Source organism: Pongo pygmaeus, chromosome 2 (assembly GCF_028885625.2).
Source record: "Pongo pygmaeus isolate AG05252 chromosome 2, NHGRI_mPonPyg2-v2.0_pri, whole genome shotgun sequence".
Classification (NCBI taxonomy): domain Eukaryota; kingdom Metazoa; phylum Chordata; class Mammalia; order Primates; family Hominidae; genus Pongo; species Pongo pygmaeus.
Window position 1 is genome coordinate 179,263,904 of NC_085930.1, and position 19,382 is coordinate 179,283,285.

The following is a 19,382-nucleotide window of genomic DNA, read 5'->3' on the forward strand; positions in this document are numbered from 1 at the left end:
CAGATTAAAAACAAGTTTCTGCCCTAGGTGTGGCTGATTTGTAACCAACAGCATATGACTGTAAATGCTCACAAATTCCAGATGGTGCTCTTTCCCCCATCTCATTGGTTAGAATGTGATCATGTAGATCAGCCATCTTGGAAATAAAAGCAACATTCTACGGATGACAGAGACATAAGACCCTGGAGCTTGAGTGCTCAATACTAAGGAACTACCACAAAAGCCCTGGACTGATCTTTGGGTTATATCAGAGAAAATTAAATTCCTATCTTCTTTAATCAAATATTATTCTGGATCTCTACTGAAATGGCCAAACCTGCTTCCTAATCTAGATCCCCCATTTTCTGGCATGAGAGGAAGTTATTTTTTATTTCCCCCAAAGACCTGAAATCACATGAGGACAGCAGCAAAAAGAGGCAATGAGATGGAAATCTAATCAGCGTGATGATATACCAAGGAAGACCATAAGCTACTTTGATGAATCACAATCTACTGGTTGGAGACTCTCATTATAGAACCAGCCTAAAGAGAACCACAGGTTATCCTTTATATGCTTACCAGAGGTTTTTTATGTTGAAACTATGTATACTACTAAAACCAAAGCCACTAAATAAGTGACCTCACCATTTTACACTATAGTACTTCCTATAAACACTGAAGTACATAGTAACAGAAACATGAAAATTATAAAATTACCTTGGAAAATTAAATTAGAAAGTATTTAAAATTTTAGCACATTTTATATAAACATTTCTCCCCTATGAAATATATTATCTCTATATCTTCCTTTCCTTACTCTGATATCATATCCTGCTGAACTACCCCTTTGCCTTGAGAACATCAGTCCTTTCCTTCCTCTTCCTGCCATGACTACAGGTGTCAATTACATGCAAAACTTATACATACATCCTATAGACAGCCATCAAAGTCTCCAAAAACACTCTTTTATTCGTATCACCTTCCTAAAAATCTTCAGTAACTATCCACCCACCTTCAAACCATCCACCTAACTTCAAACTTGCTTGTCTAATATCCAAGGTTCTCCAGAAACTGACTCTGCCAGTCATACTTCCCACTACCCCTCTAATCCAGCCCTCTACTCTTCACTGCCCTCTCTCGAAGTTACCTAGCACTTACACATTCTTAGTGCATTTACTCTTAGTGTTCTAATCTGAAATGTTCTTGCTGTTTATCTTAAATCTATGCATTAAATCCATGACCCACTTCAAATCTCATTTTTATAGGAAACCCACCAAAGTAGGAATAATCTTAGCCAGTTTTAAAGTTCTAAATTCTTACTGTCTATATAATTCAGTGTAAATACACCATCTGTAGCTCCTTCGTTACCTTTCTGTATGGAGATTCCCTAGATTCCTAGTTCCAAACTACATTAAAAGCTCCTGGAGGGAAAGCGGATTGTATTTTACTTCTTTATGTATGTAAAGAATATATACATACATAATCTCTCATGTTCTAGAATAGTCTAACATATACTATATGTCCATTATATTATAAACTGAGGATCATACTATATGTTGTAAAGTTTCCTAAGCAGATTTCCATGTTCTTCCTATTGTGTACACAGGGGGACACGTTATAAATACTTTTTAGCCTAGAACTTTCATTTATATACATATTGTAGATATAGGCCAAGAAAAAAAGAATACCTGCACATTCTTCGTTACTTTTCACTTCACATGAGAATGTTCTCAGATAAAATAGTATGTGCAATTAAAAGACAGTATTTGAGAATTAAAGGAAATGAAATTCATAAAAACAAAAGGCACAATACAGGCCTTATTTGGAACCTGACTTAACTAAATAACTATAAAAGGACTTTAAAAAATTAGGGAAATATGAATATTGGCCAGGTATTTTATAACACCAAATAATTATTATTTTGTTATGTGTGATATGGCATTATAAGGAAATGTGTATTATTTTGAGAGACACACACTGATGTATGTACCGGTGACACGATTTTCTTTAAAACAAGAAGAAGGAAGGAAGGAAGGAAGGAGGGAGGGAAGGAGGGAGGGAGGGAGGGAGGGAGGGAGGGAGGGAGGGAAGGAAGGAAAGAAAGAGAGAGAGAGAGAAAAAAGAAAGGAAAGAAAGAAAGGAAGAAAGGAAAGGAAAGAAAGAAGAGGAGAGGAGAGGAGAGGAGAAGAGAGAAGGAAAAAGAAGGGGGGGTTAGGAATGGAGGAAGGAAAACGAATGATGAAGCTAATGTGGCAAAATAATGTTGAAATTGGGTGATAATGTTGAGTCTGAGTGATTGGGGATTTATTATACAATTCTAATGAATGTTTGAAATTTTTCATGGTTAACATTCTTTCAAATTAAAACCAATCAAACTGAACTCAGAATAAGTAGTAAAAATCAAATTTTAAACTAGTATACTCCTTGCTGTTCAAATAAGAAGTAAAACGGTGATTAACATGTTGCAACAGTTTATAAAGAGCTAACAATGTCAGAGATGTCATCCTTTTAAGTTAGAAAATCTGTGGGCAAAGACAATATCTAGTTTGCTTACCAGCATGCTATTTCGCTTAATTTAGCGAAGTAAAGGCACACAGTATAGGCTCAATAAATATTTGTAAAGTGAATAAATTAATTTTAATGAAATATACTAATACATTGAGGATAATTACTTAGACACAAGTGTTAATTCACTACTACAGGGCCTTGACTATTCTAAATGCTACTGCATTAAATTGAACTCTATCACCTGAAGGGCCATGATCAAAATTAAGAATAGTCTCACGAAGATGCTCCTATAGAACACAGCAATTCAGAATCTCAGTCCAAAAAACAGTAAAAACTTTGCTGCTTTTAAATAGCAAATTCAAGGTATAAAATACCGTTTTCATTTTCATTTTTGTTTGCTTTCCTTCAGTCATTCTGGATAACACTTGCACTTTACTTTATTTTTTTTTTGAGACGGAATCTCGCTCTGTCGCCAGGCTGGAGTGCAGTGGCACAATTTCGGCTCACTGCAACTTCCGACTCCTTGGTTCAAGCGATTCTCCTGCCTCAGCCTCCAAAGTAGCTGGGATTACAGGCACACACCACCAGGCCCAGCTAATTTTTATATATATATATTTTTAGTAGAGATGGGGTTTCACCATGTTGGCCAGGATGGTCTTGATCTCCTGACCTTGTGATCCACCCACCTCAGCCTCCCAAAGTGCTGGGATATGAGCCACCGCTTTTTTTTTTTTTTTTTTTTTTTTTTTTTTTTTTTTTGAGATGGAGTCTTGCTCTGTCACCCAGGCTGGAGTGCAGTAGCGCAATCTCAGCTCACTGCAACCTCCGCCTCCAGGGTTCAAGCAATCCTCCTGCCTCAGCCTCCCAAGTAGCTGGTATTACAGGTGCATGCCACCACACCTGGCGAATTTTTGTATTTTCAGTAGAGACGGGGTTTCACTATGTTGGTCAGGCTGGTCTCAAACTCCTAACCTCAAGTGATCTGCCTGCCTCAGCCTCCCGAAGTGTTGGGATTACAGGCATGAGCCATCGTGCCTGGCCTTATTTCATTCTTTATTAGAATAAAGTCTATAAAAAAGGAGTTTTCTCGTTGAACAAATGTAACCACCTCTTGAATGAAGAGTATATACTTAATACAATTATAATATCCACCTGATGTCAAACATCAGCATGCAGAAAGTCTGAAATGAAACAACCCAGAAGCTCTAAAATTTTAAGCAAACTCAGTAAAATACTCATTTGTTACTTAAGTCTGCTTTAAAAAAGAAAGAAAATTGTTTTGATACTAAAATTCTGAATTGCCTTCTCTCATATATGATGGAACTTTTCCCACCCACACTCCTTCAAAAGTCAAACTGACATTGAAGAAATTAGCACTAATCTTGCTATTTTAGTTATGTGACCATTGAGAGTCTGATTAGCTTTCGCATTATTTTAGTCAAATGGTGCATTATGTGAGAATAAAAGTTGAATACTTCCAGTGAAATTCTGTACAGAATACAAATCCACATCCTGTTTTAAGCAGTAAAAGTCAAAGTTAAATTAAAGGGTATCTTAAGTGAAACCCACAAACCTTCAGCAATCATGTCTTCCATCTCTGTGTCAGATGAATTATCTGCATGTTTTGTATTATTCTGTAGCTCTGGCTGAACACACACTGAATTTATCACCTGATTATCCAAAAGAGGCCGTTTTTTCACAGGCTGTTCTATTAGCAAAGAGGAACGACTCACCTTTAAAAAAGGAGAAATAATAAAATGAAACAATCTCCAAAAAGACATTCAGAAATACTTTGGTTTAAAAAACTCTTAAAATGAAACCTATCTGTGATAATTTACTAGTTCAACTGATCAGATCCATCTAGTAAGTGCCTTATTCCTTGGGAAAAGGTGAGGCAGACTGGACATGAATGGTTTATTTCTGGTCACCAGCAGTACAGCTGCTTCAAAGTCTCTGTCAAATGGAACCTACTGTCTGAGTTTAGGCAAGGAGTTTTTGGAAAAAACACCTTAAAATTCAGCAATTCCTTATCTTCAGAATTAATACTAATCAGTTATGCTACACTGCGAATATTTTGGTAGCTCAGTCCAACACTGAAAAACAAAGGCAATAACTGTCAGTATATTTAAGAGTTGGGGTTTTTTTTTTTTAACTTTAAAAAGTCTACTCAAGCAATTCTCTCTCAAGTTCTTTGTGGAGACTAACTTTTTTCCTTTATAAATTTTAGCGTTTTTTCTTTCTTTTTTGAGACACAGTGTTGCTCTTGTTGCAATGGTGCAATCTTGGCTCGCCACAACCTCCACCTCCTGGGTTCAAGTGATTCTCCTGTCTCGGCCTCCCTAGTAGCTGGGATTACAGGCATGTGCCACCACGCCTGGCTAATTTTGTATTTTTAGTAGAGACGGGGTTTCTCCATGTTGGTCAGGCTGATCTCAAACTCCCAACCTCAGGTGATCCACCCACCTCAGCCTCCCAAAGTGCTGGGATTACAGGCGTGAGCCACTGTGCCCAGCCAATTTTAGTGTTTTCCATATGAATGTAAGACAAAGAAAAGATCATCAGTAAATTTTGACATGCCAGTATCCTCAACTAATTAAGATTTTTCACGCACAAAGCTTTTTATTTGTAGGGTTAATGATCAAGACAAAATTATTGGATGTATTTTCTGGATAAGAAAACTAAAATTCAAAATGTTTAGGTGATTTGTTTACAAAAACAGAATGAGGACTAGAACTCAAGTCTCCTGAATCCTAGTTTAGCAAATTAATCCACTATAATCACAAAAGAAATGGAAAATCCTCAAATATTAACAAATTAACATCAAAATATTCACTTATATTCAGTATACTTGGTTAACTCAGGAATACTACTTATTTTAGAAGTATTTTCAACAAAAACAACTCAGATCAAATATATCCATTGATTCACTAGTGAGCCCTCAGCTAATTTAAAAACCAGAATGAATAGAACATCTTATTCCTCAAGAATGCTGGTTAAGTCTCCAATATCTGCCACATATGGGGAACAACAGCTTATTGGATAGAAACTTCTACATTTAACCTTAGAGTATAATTACTCACAAACTTTTTAAACATTTTGTTCATTCCAGTTAGATATTTAATATGCCTCAAGTGAAATTAAAATTTACGAAAGTTATTGCTTAAAGAAAAACTCATATTCATTGCTAAGGGCATACACTTCTCACGGACGAATAAATTTAAATCATTTTCCCAAAAAATAATTCAGTAATATGTATCAAGAGTCTTATGAATATCTACGTAATATGACATAATAACTCTATTTCTAGGAATTCATACTAAGAAACTTATTTAAAATGTGTATGATTTATATATATAGATATTCCTTTCAGAACTATTTGAACAGTGAAAAAATGGAAACCTAATGTCCAACAATAATGGAAAGATTACATAAATAATGGATGTTCATAAAGTGAAATATTATGTAACCTTTCAAAATGTTTCCAATACTATTAATAATGAGAAAATACTCAAATTTCCTCAGTGAAAGGAGAACTGTATGTACAATAATCTTGATTGTATGTATATATAACATATATACATTATATATATACACAAACACATATACATTAATAGCACAATATGTGTATGTGTATTATATCACATATGTATTGTGGTATATATGTACATATACATACTGTGGTATTAATGTGTACTGTGGTATATATATATACATAAACATATTGTGGTATTAATGGGGATCATTTGCCCTGTACATTTCCCAAATCTTCCATTTAGAACATGTATTCGTTTTATAATGTGAAAAATAAAAGTTATGGCTCTCACTAGTGATAAAAGATAATAATGGCTATGGCCATGAAGTGCCAGGTACCATACAGAATAATTTATGCACATTTAGTTCTCTCGACAACCCTAAGAGCAAAGCACCGTCTCCATGTGACAAATAAGCAAAATAAAGATCAGAAAGTTTGAATGATTTGACAAAGGTTACACTGTCAGTATGGAGCAGACGGGGAAAAAAGACTGTTCCTCCATCCACTGTATGAGAATTGTTATAGGAAATCCCAGACACACACACACACACACACACACACACACACACACACACACACACACACACACACACACACACACACACACACACACACACACACACACACACACACACACACACACACACACACACACACACACACACACACACACACACACACACACACACACACACACACACACACACACACACACACGAAACTGAACACAAAAACAACTGACTGGGTAGCTATCTATCATATCATAATGCAAGATTTTCACACACACACACACACACACACACACACACACACACACGAAACTGAACACAAAAACAACTGACTGGGTAGCTATCTATCATATCATAATGCAAGATTTTCACCCATGAATCTGAAAATCCAGATGACTCAAAAGGACTTCAAAAAATTTTTCATATTTTTATATATGCTTGTCTTTGATACATTTTCTAAGGAAAAATGTTTTCTTTGATATATTCTTTGATATACTTTCTAAGGAAAAATGTTTATCTTGTATGTATATTAGCATACAAATTATGTACAGCTTAGCTTCAAGTTGTAAGACCCGTAGTGACAGAGCACCTTCATTCTGAGCGGAACATTTTAAAGCATTTGAAAAACATGATTGAAGGCTGAAATTTAGGAATGAGAAAATATATTTGCTAATTACAAACCATCAATGGGGTAACTTCAGATGTAACTTCAGATGATTTAAAATAATACACTTTATGGCCAGGTGCAGTGGGTCACACCTGTAATCACAGCACTTTGGGAGGCTGAGGCGGTAGATCACTTGAGGCCAGGAGTTTGAGACCAGCCTGGTCAAGATGGTGAAACCCCCTCTTCGGTACTAAAAATACAAAAATTGGGCAGGCGTGGTGGTGCATGCCTGTAGTCCCAGCTACTGAGGCAGCTAAGGCATGAGAATCACCTGAACCCGGGAGGCAGAGGTTGCAGTGAGCTGAGATAGTGCCACTGCACTCCAGCCTGGGTGACAGAGTGAGACTCTCTCTCAAAAACACTAATAAATAAATAAAAATAAAAATAGTAGTACACTTCAGCTGTCATTTCAGTTCCCTTAAAAAGAAAAAATAAGCTGAGCACCATGCCATGGCTCACACCTGTAATCCCAGCACTTTGGGACCCCAGGAGTTAAAAACCAGCCTGGGCAACACGGCAAGACCTTGTCTCTACAAAAAATACAAAAATTAGTGGGGCACGGTGGCACACACCTGTAGTCTCAGCTACTCAGGTGGCTGAGGTAGAAGAATCAACTGAGCCCCAGGGGTCAAGGTAACAGTGAGCCATGACTGCACCACTGCACTCTAGCCTGGGCAACAGAGCAAGATCCTGTCTAAAAAAAAAAAGAAAGAAAAAATATAAAAGTTGATTTCCCTGGATAAACTTCCAACTACCTTTCTCTAAAAATTATAAAAATATGTCCTGAAATTTTTTTCATTTTTTCCCTTAGTTTATGCATCTAAACTTAGCTGGCATAAAATTCTACATAAACATTTGGAAATAAAGGAAGTAGAAAGATAAATGCTAGATTAAAATGGACAACTTTCTTGAAATAAAATTACAAGCTTTTTATTAGAGAACAGTAATATGTGACTTTTAAAATAATGTTATATAAATTATAAACACACACAGAAATATGCTTGCTACTTACAGGAAATGGCTCCAATCCCTCCTGAATCACAAAGCCTTCAATAACATGGGTTAGGATCTGTGGTTTAACAATAGCCTGTGGAGGTTTGTTCTCTATACTGGGAATGCTACTGTGCAGAGATGTACTGTTACTCCTTGTGGTGGCAGCTGGAAGTAACAATGGAGGTGGTGGAACAGAAACATGTGAGGGATCTGATGGAGATTTAATTACTGAAGCACTGACTGATGCCACAGCAGGTAATTCCACTTGCTCTGAAAAAAAAAAACAAAAAGCCATTTAAAATTTTTTTAGCATTTTGCCCAAGCAAATGACAGAGAATGAAGGAATAAATAATAACAACAGTTAATATCTGGTACTTTCAAAAACTGTTCTAAGAACCTTAAGACCTCATTTAATCTGTACAATAATCTTCTAAGGTAGAAGCTACTATTATTTCCACTTTATATAAGAGGGTAACTTGCTCAAAGTTATTCAAACCTTTGTTTAACAAATTGGGCCAGGTGCAATGGCTCATGCCTGTAATGCCAGCACTGTGGGAGGCCAAGGTGGGTGGATCACCTGAGGAGAGGAGTTCGAGACCAACCTGGCCAACATGGTGAAACCTCACCTCTACTAAAAAAAAAAAATACAAAATTAGCAGATCGTGGTGGCACATACCTGTAATCTCAGCTACTTGGGAGGCTGAGACAGGAGAATCACTTGAGCCCAGGAGGCGGAGGCTGCAGTGAGCCAAGACTGTGCCACTGCACTCCAGCCTGGGCGACAAGAGTGAAACTCTGTCTCAAAAAAAAGAAACAAAATTGTTCCCATGAGACATGAAAATGTTTTAAGATATAAACTTATGAATAATTTATACTAAAATGGTTGCTTGGTTTTGTTTTGATGTTTTTTAATTTTAAGCTATTAAATCCCCTATGTTCCTATTTATATATTCCAAATGGTATAGATGGGGCAGTGGAGTACTTTGAAAGTATGCTTAAATGAAATGGGGTCATGAAATCCACAGAATAAGTAGACTTATTCATTTATATGTTTTTTGGAGACCGGGTACACGTCGCCCAAGCTGGAGCCCAACAGCATGATCAAGGCTCACTGCAGCCTCAACCTCCCAGGCTCAGGTGATTCTCCCACCTCAGCCTCTTGAGTAGCTGGGACCACAGGTGCATGCCACCATGCCTGCCTGGAAAATTTTTATTTTTTTGAGCCAGAGTCTCGCTCTGTCATCCAGGCTGGAGTGCAGTGGCATGATGTCAGGTCACTGCAAGCTCTGCCTCCTGGGTTCATGCCATTCTCCTGCCTCAGCCTCCCGAGTAGCTGGGACTACAGGAGCCTGCCACCATGCCTGGCTAATTTTTTGTATTTTTAGTAGAGACGAGGTTTCACTGTGTTAGCCAGGATGGTCTCTATCTCCAGACCTCGTGATCCACCCGTCTCGGCCTGCCAAAGTGCTGGTATTACAGGCGTGAGCCACTCACCACGCCTGGCTGCCTGGATAAATTTTTTTTTTAACGATTTTTGTAGAGATGGGGTCTCACTTTGTTGCCCAGCTGGTCTGGAATTCCTAGACTCAAGTGATCCTCCTGCCTCAGCCTCTCAAAGTGCTGGTATAAGCCACCATGCCCAGCCTTCACAGCAGTTATATCCATAAATTAACCTAGTTTCACCAAATAATCCAAAAAAAAAAACCGTACTGGAAAACCTGTTTAAAGTCACACAAAGTCACACAATCTATAAAAAGCTTAAAAAAAAAAAAAAGAAAAGAAAAGAAAATCAGCAGAAAATGTTAATGTGCTATTTCTAGGAACAAACACAATTGTACGAACATATTATCAAACTAAGGAACTTCACAAAAATCCTATCTCACATACCAAATCTTCATATATACTTCTAGGGGACAAAGGATGAAAGATTTAAAAATTCTGAAGTAGGACTGAAAGGCACTTTTCTATAGAACGGAAAAAAATCTATGGAGAACTGAAACCTAAATTAAAATTTTAATGTCCCTTACAGATTTAGAAATAAGAGACACTTTACTTTTAAAATATAAAGCTGCACTAAGTATAATTTGATTTGTTCAAGAAATAATGCTTGCTGTATGTTCTAATTAACATCTAGATCATGTGCATAAATGTGCCAAACTTACAGTCCTAAATTTTGTTCAAAATAGAGCTATAAATTACTAACTTTTTGAAGATGGTAATAGCTATTTACATAAGTTGTAAAAATCGAAAACATGAGAAACACTCATGTATTACAATAGAAGAGAAAGACAATTATTACGTCCTCTAGATTTAAGAGAAGTATGAGAGAAAACCCAAGTTCTAAATGATAAAATTTTGCCACAAATCTGTCTATTCTCAGTATCATTTACTGAGCAAGAGATGTGAGATTTTTCTACCTTTTTGTATAGATGCTTTTTACTTTCAAAGAATTTTAAAGATTTATAACAACTGAATCCCAGATGGAAACAAGTCTATTTCTGCAAGTTAGTTTATTTCAAGATTTGATGAGAGTTACTGTAAAAAAATCAACCTGTGCTTTAGTTCCCCCTCAAATATTACAGAAGAGTAATAAGTATGAGGTAAATTATAGGAAGATTCAAGTCTACATTGTACTTTGACAATTTAGCCAGAGAGATGTGCTTGTCAGGATCTCAGACTACATTCCTGAGGAAAACATGGAAAGATGTTCTTGTGTTCCAATATTTCAGAAATGTTTAAACTTCCTTCAAGTACTATTAGTACTGCTTATTTTGTAATTAAATCACAACTAAAATGTAAGTTTACTATTCAATAAAACTGACTTTTTTTTGGCAACTCTAATCTCATGACAGATTAGCAATAAAACTTACATTTCTGCCTTTAAATCAAAACTCCAGTTAATCCACAGCAACATACCATTTCAGTGTAAACCACAAAGATTTAATACTATAAACTTTCTTAAGTCTTATGAGGTATTACTTTGAATAAAAAGACAATAATAAGCCAGGCGCAGTGGCTCATGTCTGTAATCCCAGCATTTTGGGAGGCCGAGGTGGGTGGATCACCTGAGGTCAAGAGTTCGAGACCCACCTAGCCAACATAGTGAAACCCTGTGTCTACTAAAATATAAAAATTAGCCAGGCGCCTGTAATCCCAGCTACTCGGGATACTGAAGCAGAAGAATCACTTGAACCCAGGAGGCAAAAGTTGCAGTGAGCCGAGATCATGCCACTGCACACTCCAGCCTGGGCAACAGAGCCAGACTCCATCTCAAAACAAACAAACACAAAAAACAGTAATGTAAAACTCACCTTAAATATTTTATGTAAGTTTATTGACTAAATGTTTTCTACTTTTCAGGAGGAGGAAAACATAAAAGAAAATTAAATTTCCCCTTTTATGCTCTCTAGAGATTTGCAATAGTAGTGAGGGAACAGAAGCTTGAGAGAAAAGAAGGGAAGGGGATATGGCACGCTAAAGAAAGCAGAGGACAAAGGTTGCCTGGACAGCAGACAGGGTCAGTGTCCCATAACAGTTTGTTTCCATGCCTGTTGTAGTAGTCCTTCTTAACTGAAAATGATCATGAGGGCAATAAGATATTCAATAGAACAGAATACGTACAACAAAGCTGGAACCAAGATTAGGATTATTCAGATCAGGGGTCAGCAAACTTTCCATAAATGGCTGTATAGTTTCTACGGCTACTCAACTCTGTGGTTAGTAAAAAGCAGCCATAATATCTGAACAAATGAGTGTGTGGCTATGTTTCACAGAACTTTATTTATGGACAACGAAATTTGAATTTTATATATATTTTCATGACATGAACTATTACTCTTCTTTTGTTTTCAATCATTCAGAAATGTAAAAGCCATCATAAGCTTGGACCACAGAAAAATAAGCAGCAAGCCATGCATGGTGGAGAACACCTATAGTACCAGCTATTCAGGAGGCTGAGGCAGGATTACATGAGTCCAGGAGTTAGAGGCCAGCCTGGGCAACATAGTGAGACCCTATCTCTTAAAAAAAAAGAAAGAAAATAGGCAGCAGAAAAGATCTGAACAGTGAGCAGTGTGCCAACCTCTAATCCTAACATTCATAAACTTTAAAAAATAACATGAAACATTTGTGTTTAGTAAAATACCTAGAATACACAGTAGCTTTGTGAGGAGGCACATACAAGAGATTTGTTTGAACTCATAAACAGCACTGAAATAGTGAATAAGAATTTGAATGGTTAAGCACAAGAACTTTTTTTTAAGAGACAGAGTGTTGCTCTGTTGTACAGGCTGAACTCAAACTCCAGGGCTCAAGTCATCCTCTTACCTCAAGCCTCTGACGAAGCTGGGACTCCGGGCATGCAACAACAAGGCTGGGTAATAATTTTTTTAATCCATGTCTAAAAGCACTTATTCAGTCTGAATCACAAACAATTGTGAGGAATATCATATATGGCTTAGAATCCTTCATGATTTTTGGGAAGTATAATTTAAATCTTTTGAAAGAATTTTCATTTATTCTAATTTTTAAACTAGAAATAGTCTGATACATGAATGTGAATGAGCATATGAAACATGTCTGCACAAACCACTAAAAATTAAAAGCCTGAAATGATAGGTTTTCATCTGGATGGTACTGAACAATTTATAAGCTATTGAGCTTCTCTGCTATTAAAGAATTTTCCAGGCTGGGCATGGTAGCTCACACCTGTAATCCCAGCACTTTGGGAAGCCGAGGCAAGAGGATCACTTGTACCCAGGAGTTTGGGACGAGCCTGGGCCACGGGATGAGACCCTATCTCTACAAAAATAAAAAATTAGCCAAGTGTGCTGGAAGGTTCCTGTAGACCCAGCTATTTGGAAGCTGGGGCAAAAGAATCTCTTGAGCCCAGGAGATAGGGGCTGCAATGAGCTATGATTGAGCCTGGATGACAGAGTCAGACCCTGTCTCAAAAAACAACCTTAAACTCAAATCTGTATTTTGTTACAATTAACTACCATAACAAATTCGTTTAATATCATCTCTAGTGAAAAAACAGGCTGGGTGCAATGGCTCACACCTGTAATCCTGACACTTTGCAAGGCCAAGACAGGAGAATCGCTAAAGGCCAGTATAGTTCAAGACCAGCCTAAGCAACACAGCAAAACCTCGTCACTACAAAAAATAAAAAATTAGCCAGGTATAATGGTGTGCACCTGTAGTTCCAGCTACAAAAAGAGGGGAAAGGAGGAGAGGGACAAAAATCAACTTTTCCTATTATTAACATTTATCAAATAGAAAAATTCCCACTAATTTTGGTATTTTCTCACCTAACAAAGGATGTTCAGAAGTCAAATCTTCTCCTCTCCCCACTGTTATAGCTGCTGGAGACAAAGTGGGTGGTGGTGGGGTTCTATCCATCCGGACACATTCATCTGACTCTTCTGGCATTTCTTCTTCACACACATCTTCTACCTGATAAACCTGCAATGACAAACCACACTGCCTTAAAATGTTTCCAAAACTAAATTTTATCAGGTGTTCTTAATTTCAGAAAATTAAATTTATGTGTATTAAATTTAAAAACAAGGCAAAAATGACGACTCTAACAGGCTGAAAGGAAAACTTTAAAATTGCTTGAATTAAGTTTTTCATATTTCTTCATAATATTTGACTGAAAGCAAGCTGTGGATCAGTATCTAGACCAAAAATCACTAAGGTTTCCAAAAAGATGATAGTCAAGTCTGAACATATTTTTTATTTCGGTAATTAAAAACAAATAAAATAATGATTTTGGGAATTCAACTGTTTTTGTTAACTTCTAACTGTCATGAATCAAAACAGATACTAACATTTTTCATAGGCACACTAAGTGAATTCCCACAATGACACATTATATTAGGACATGTAGGATTCTATCCCAGGCTCTTCCTTATTATTATGTAATTTAAAGATTAAATTATAAAAAGTAACATCTGAGAATCTACAAAAAAAGATATGCAATTATATCTCTCCTTTTCTGTTCTACTCAACAATCTAATGACTCTATATATAATATGCAAACAGAAAATATCTTTCCTTGAAATACACACACACACACACACACACACACACACTCACAGCCTAAGCTCTTTGACACCTTATTTTTTTACTCTTTTTATAATGTTACATACTTATGGGAGAAAAGTTTTTAAGTCTATAACTTAACCACCTTGTTATCCGATTGTAAAGATTATACTTAAGAAGGAAAATGGGGCCAGGTGCAGTGGCTCATGCCTGCAATCCAGCACTTTGGGAGGCTGAGGTGGGTGGATCACTGGAGGTCAGGAATTCCACAACAGCCTGGCCAACATGGTGAAACCCTACCTCTACTAAAAAAAATACAAAAAATTAGCCGGGCATGGTGGCAGGCGCCTGTAGTTCCAGCTACTTGGGAGGCTGAATCAAGAGAATCACTTGAACCTGGGAGGCAGAGGTTGCAGTGAGCCGAGATCAGGCCATTGCACTCCAGCCTGGATGACAGAGTGAGACTCCATTTCAAAAAAAAGAAAAAGGAAAATGGAATCGAAAGCACCCTGAGAAGGAGCTATGTAACTAGAAACACTTTTTTTTTTTTTTTTTTGATGAAGTCTCGCTTTGTTGCCAGGCTGGAGTGCAGTGGTGCGATCTCAGCTCACTGCAATCTCTGCCTCCCGGGTTCAAGCAATTCTCCTGGCTCAGCCACCCCAAGTAGCTGGGACTACAGGCGTGCGCCACCATGCCCGGCTAATTTTTTGTACTTTTTAGTAGAGACAGGGTTTCACCAGGTTGGCCACGATGGTCTTGATCTCTTGACCTCATGATCCGCCTGCCTTGGCCTCCCAAAGTGCTGGGATTACAGGCGTGAGCCACCGCACCCGGCCAATACCTTATTATTAATGTTTCCATTTCAAAGAATACTTCTAGAGGTTGACATGGGTATTTTAATTTAACTTGTTATCATTTATTATTTACTTAACCATTATTTATGAAAAATGATTACTAAAAACAAAGCCATAAGAGTTCATTTCCCTTCTTTTACCTATAAAGCTTATTACTTAAGTTTACAAAAATTATGAGTTTTTAAAATCTTATTTAACCACACTGACTAATCTTCCCATTAAAAAAGTGTTTTTTGAGAAAGGGTCTCACTCTGCTGCCCAGGCTGGAGTGCAGTGGCTCCATCATGGCTCACTCAGCCTTGACCTCCAAGCTCAGCCTCCTGAGTAGCTGGGACCACAGGTGTTCACTAACACACCCAGCTCATTTTAAAATGTTTTTTGGAGAGATGAGGTCTCACTATGTTGCCCAGGCTGGTCTCAAAACTCCTGGGCTCAACTGATCCTCTTGCCTTGGCCTCTCAAAGTGCTGGGATTACAGGCATGAGCCACGGCACACCTAGCCCCACAAATGTTAACAAACAAACAAAAAAACTTTCAACATTCACAAGAAACCTTTCAGCGACATCTAATATTGTGTGCATTTTTAATCAAATTATTTTAAAAGTCTGATGTTTTAAAGTATATAAAATTATACATAAAAGTGATCAGGATTTCTGAAACCAGCAAAACCCATGTGTTGTAAAAGGGACAATCAAGTTTCACCTATAAGGATATAACAGTAAGTTATAAAGGTAACAACAGGTGACAATCAAAAATAAAATAAGATAAAAATCTTTCCAAGGCTCCACTAAGAATAAAACATCTTCTTTTGTCTTTTGTACAACTTTAAAATTCTACTGTTACTGGATAATTTTATATCAAATATAATATTATACACCAAATATAAAATTCAGAACTGTGATCTGAATCAGCTACAAAGTAGGCAACATTTTTTAAAGTTATTTCCTCACAACCCTGCACCTGGAAACCAGTTTCACTAAGAGAGATTTTGTGCCTCATGCCTGAATCTCAGACGTGAAAGCAGTCATTTGTTATTGTTCGGAGCAACAATTATACCTGCTAGATCGGTTCATGATAATAACAGTTTTTTAAACGATGATAATGCCCAATATAGGTAAAATCATTCTAAAAAGTGTCTGGGGGGTTAAGAAAAAAAATCTAGTCTTCAAGGGTAAGTGCTGTCACAGTGGATACTTTAATTTGCCTTAGTGTCAGAGATGTTAATTCAGAGATAATTAAACAAGTATGGCTTTATCAACCAGTTCAATTTTATCTATGTAGCATTCCTTCAGTATAATAGATAGTACTTTTCTTCCAAAGAACGTGATCTTTGCTTAAAATGCTGAAACTCTCTTTAATCCTAAGGCAGTTACATGTTATTCAAACATCTGCTAGAGTATCTTTTAAGAAATCAAAGCGTGATCATACATAGAATTCTGATTTTTAAAAACAGAAGAGTTTAAAGAATGAAAAGAGCCATAACACAAATAGCATATTTTGAAATAATCCATCAAATACTGTAAAATACTTTCCACTCATTATACTTAAAGCTGACTATACGTACTTCCAGAACTCTCATATAAAGGCGAAATAAGTGCATGAATAAAAGAAGTAGGCAAAAACAAATCTGTCACAGACATCTGGCACAATCAGCATTAACCAATCTAAATGCTCAACAATTAAAATGTTGAAAAAAGCAAAGTGGAGGTTTTGCTCACTCACAAGATCATTAGGAAACTGCACATCACAATTACTGTTTAGCTCATAACTATTCTAAAAATAACAAAGACTGCCAAACTTACCTCAATAAAGTCCAATATTCCCATCTGTTTCCCTTTCCTAAATAAACTGAGGAATATTTGTTTATTAGTTCTAAATTATCTACTCTCAACATATTTATATCCAAATGTCAACAAAAAACTTTAATTCTTAAGTATCTTAAAAAACATACTGATTTTACTTTGAAAATTCACCCTTATCTTTCAAATTTCCACATCTCTTAAAAAATATATCTTTCTACCTTTAAGTATTTGAAACAACCAGAAAAATATAAACTGTGAAGAAAGGTGTTTTAATGGAAAAAATAACACATTTGGTCAAAGGTAATAAAAAGACAAGTTTAATAAATTATTAAAGAGCTATGTTACTCAAAGAAAGGTAAAAGATTAAAAAATATTTAGAAAGGTAACATGGAAACATCCATAGCAAGCATTATAACCATATCGGTAATAGCAGAGAAAGTTATTAATATCATTTTTTAAACTTCCAAAAATGCTTTAAGATAGAAGTGCAGGAAGCAACAAAATATTTTTGGCTTTAGTTTTCAAAGTATTATGTTCCATATATATATATATATATTTTTTTTTTTCTTTTTCTTTTTTTTTGAGACAGTCTCACTCTGTCACCCAGGCTGGAGTGCAGTGGTATGATCTCAGCTCACCGCAACCTCTGCCTCACGGGCTCAAGCCATTCTTGTGCCTCAGTCTCCCAAGTAGCTGGGATTACAGGAATTCGCCAACATGCCCAGCTAATTTTTGTATTTAGTAGAGATGGGTTTCTCTATGTTGGCCAGGCTGGTCTTGAACTCCTGACCTCAGGTGATCCACCTGCCTTGACCTCCCAAAGTGCTGGGATTACAGGTGTGAGGCATCACACCCAGCCTTATATTTCTATCCCAAATTTGTTCCTCTATAGCTTCCCCTAACATAAACAATTAAAAATACATAAGGACTATAAAGAAGTTTTATTTTTTTGTTTTTATTTTTAAATTGTATTTTTTTTCTTTTCTATTATGCCCTGCCTGGAAACTGCCTTATTTTTTGCTGGTTAAAAACCAAATCACTGAACTAGGTAGTGAGAAAGTAATTTAAATCAAAAATTTTTTGAAGATGCTGTACGTTTCCTAAACCCCTGTTTTTGTTAACAATATCCATAGTAAACTCCAAAAATCTATTGAGAGAAAATACAGACATGATAACTGAATGATAAACTTTTTAAAAAATTTTCTTTCCCTTTTTTTTGAGACAAAGTCTCGCTCAGTTGCCCAGGCCGCAATCTCGGCCCACTGCACCCTCCACCTCCCAGGTTCAAGAGATTCTCCTGCCTCAGCATCCTGAGTAGCTGGGATTACAGGCGTAAGCCACCACGCCCGGTAATTTTTGTATTTTTTTGTGTAGACAGGGTTTCACCCTGTTTGCCAGGCTGGTCTTGAACTCCTGAGCTCAGGTGATCTGCCCACCTCAGCTTCCCAAAATACTGGGATTACAGGCGTGAGCCACCACACCCAGCCAAGTTCTGTTTTTAATAAAAATTTACAGAAAGTATAATTCAATCTCTTTGTGCCTATTAAGATCAGTCAGAATGACAAGAATACAAAAATCTAAACATTTGTATCATGAGAACCAAAATGCTTTTCATTAAAGAACACTGAGGATAATCCAAGTATGAAAAGAAAAAACAAGTATTAATAATAAAAAATACTTCGAAACTCCTTTCTGAGCTAATGTTTATTAGCTTTTAGGTGATAAAATCTCTTGGATGAGGTGTAATACAAAGCCTCCCTTTAGGAAGATTCTTCTCCTCAGTTACAAATTATGAATTTGACCCTTCTGACTAAACGATTACAGACCTTATTTCAGTTTTATAAATCTTAAAATGTCTTTTAGAGAATGTTTAAAGAAAAGTATTTTTCAAGATAACTTTCCTTTCTAGGCAACAATTGTTTTTAGAGGTTTATTCTTAAAAATCCCAGTACAATCTCAATCATTCAAAACTTTTACTCCTCCAAATGGATTTTTTCATCCTCAGTATTAAATTAATCTACCAAGATTTTTTGAGATTTTTAAGTGAGAAATATTTTAAGTACATATTTTCCCTTAGTAGAAATAAAAAACCATTAAGTTTAATAATTCTGTAAGATGGCCTACAGTTAAATTTTTGGCAAAGCTGGACTCTCTCCTAGAATAATTTTTTTTTTAGAAAAATTTCAACTACAAAGTATAATTTTACCAAAAAACTACATCATATAAGCATATCTCCAACTTGAAACAAAATCCCCTAAAAGCCCAGGACTCTAGGATGCATAAAACTAAAAGGGTTAGTTAGGCTACATAAACCATACGTTTTGAGAACATACAAGCCAACAGAAGGGATCTATGAAGGATAATCACCTTAAGAGAAAAAACTTTGTGCAGATGACACTGGTTCAAATGCATTCCCTTGGGGAAAAAAAATCAACTCTGTAAAGATAGCAGATGGATTTGTTTAAATAGTAATAAAATTAACGAGGGACTTTA

General features: G+C 36.4%; 1 protein-coding gene across 12 annotated transcripts in view; it reads right to left on the reverse strand.

The window, feature by feature from the left end:
- The window catches only part of PHC3 (polyhomeotic homolog 3), a 95,154-nt gene that overhangs the window by 21,658 nt on the left and 54,114 nt on the right, over positions 1–19,382 (reverse strand). For 8 of the 12 annotated variants that reach the window (XR_010125786.1, XM_054483763.2, XM_063662409.1 and 5 more), the window contains 4 exons: positions 19,257–19,304; positions 13,498–13,651; positions 8,208–8,458; positions 4,061–4,220 (listed from right to left, as the gene is read on the reverse strand). Coding sequence is in view for 11 of the 12 variants with exons in the window: in XM_054483763.2 (XP_054339738.1) it covers positions 4,061–4,220; positions 8,208–8,458; positions 13,498–13,651; positions 19,257–19,304 (613 nt within the window). In the remaining variant the exon portion in view is untranslated. The remainder of the gene's footprint in view (positions 1–4,060; positions 4,221–8,207; positions 8,459–13,497; positions 13,652–19,256; positions 19,305–19,382) is intronic. The other 4 variants (XM_054483764.2, XM_063662412.1, XM_054483767.2 and 1 more) reach the window with 1 other exon arrangement.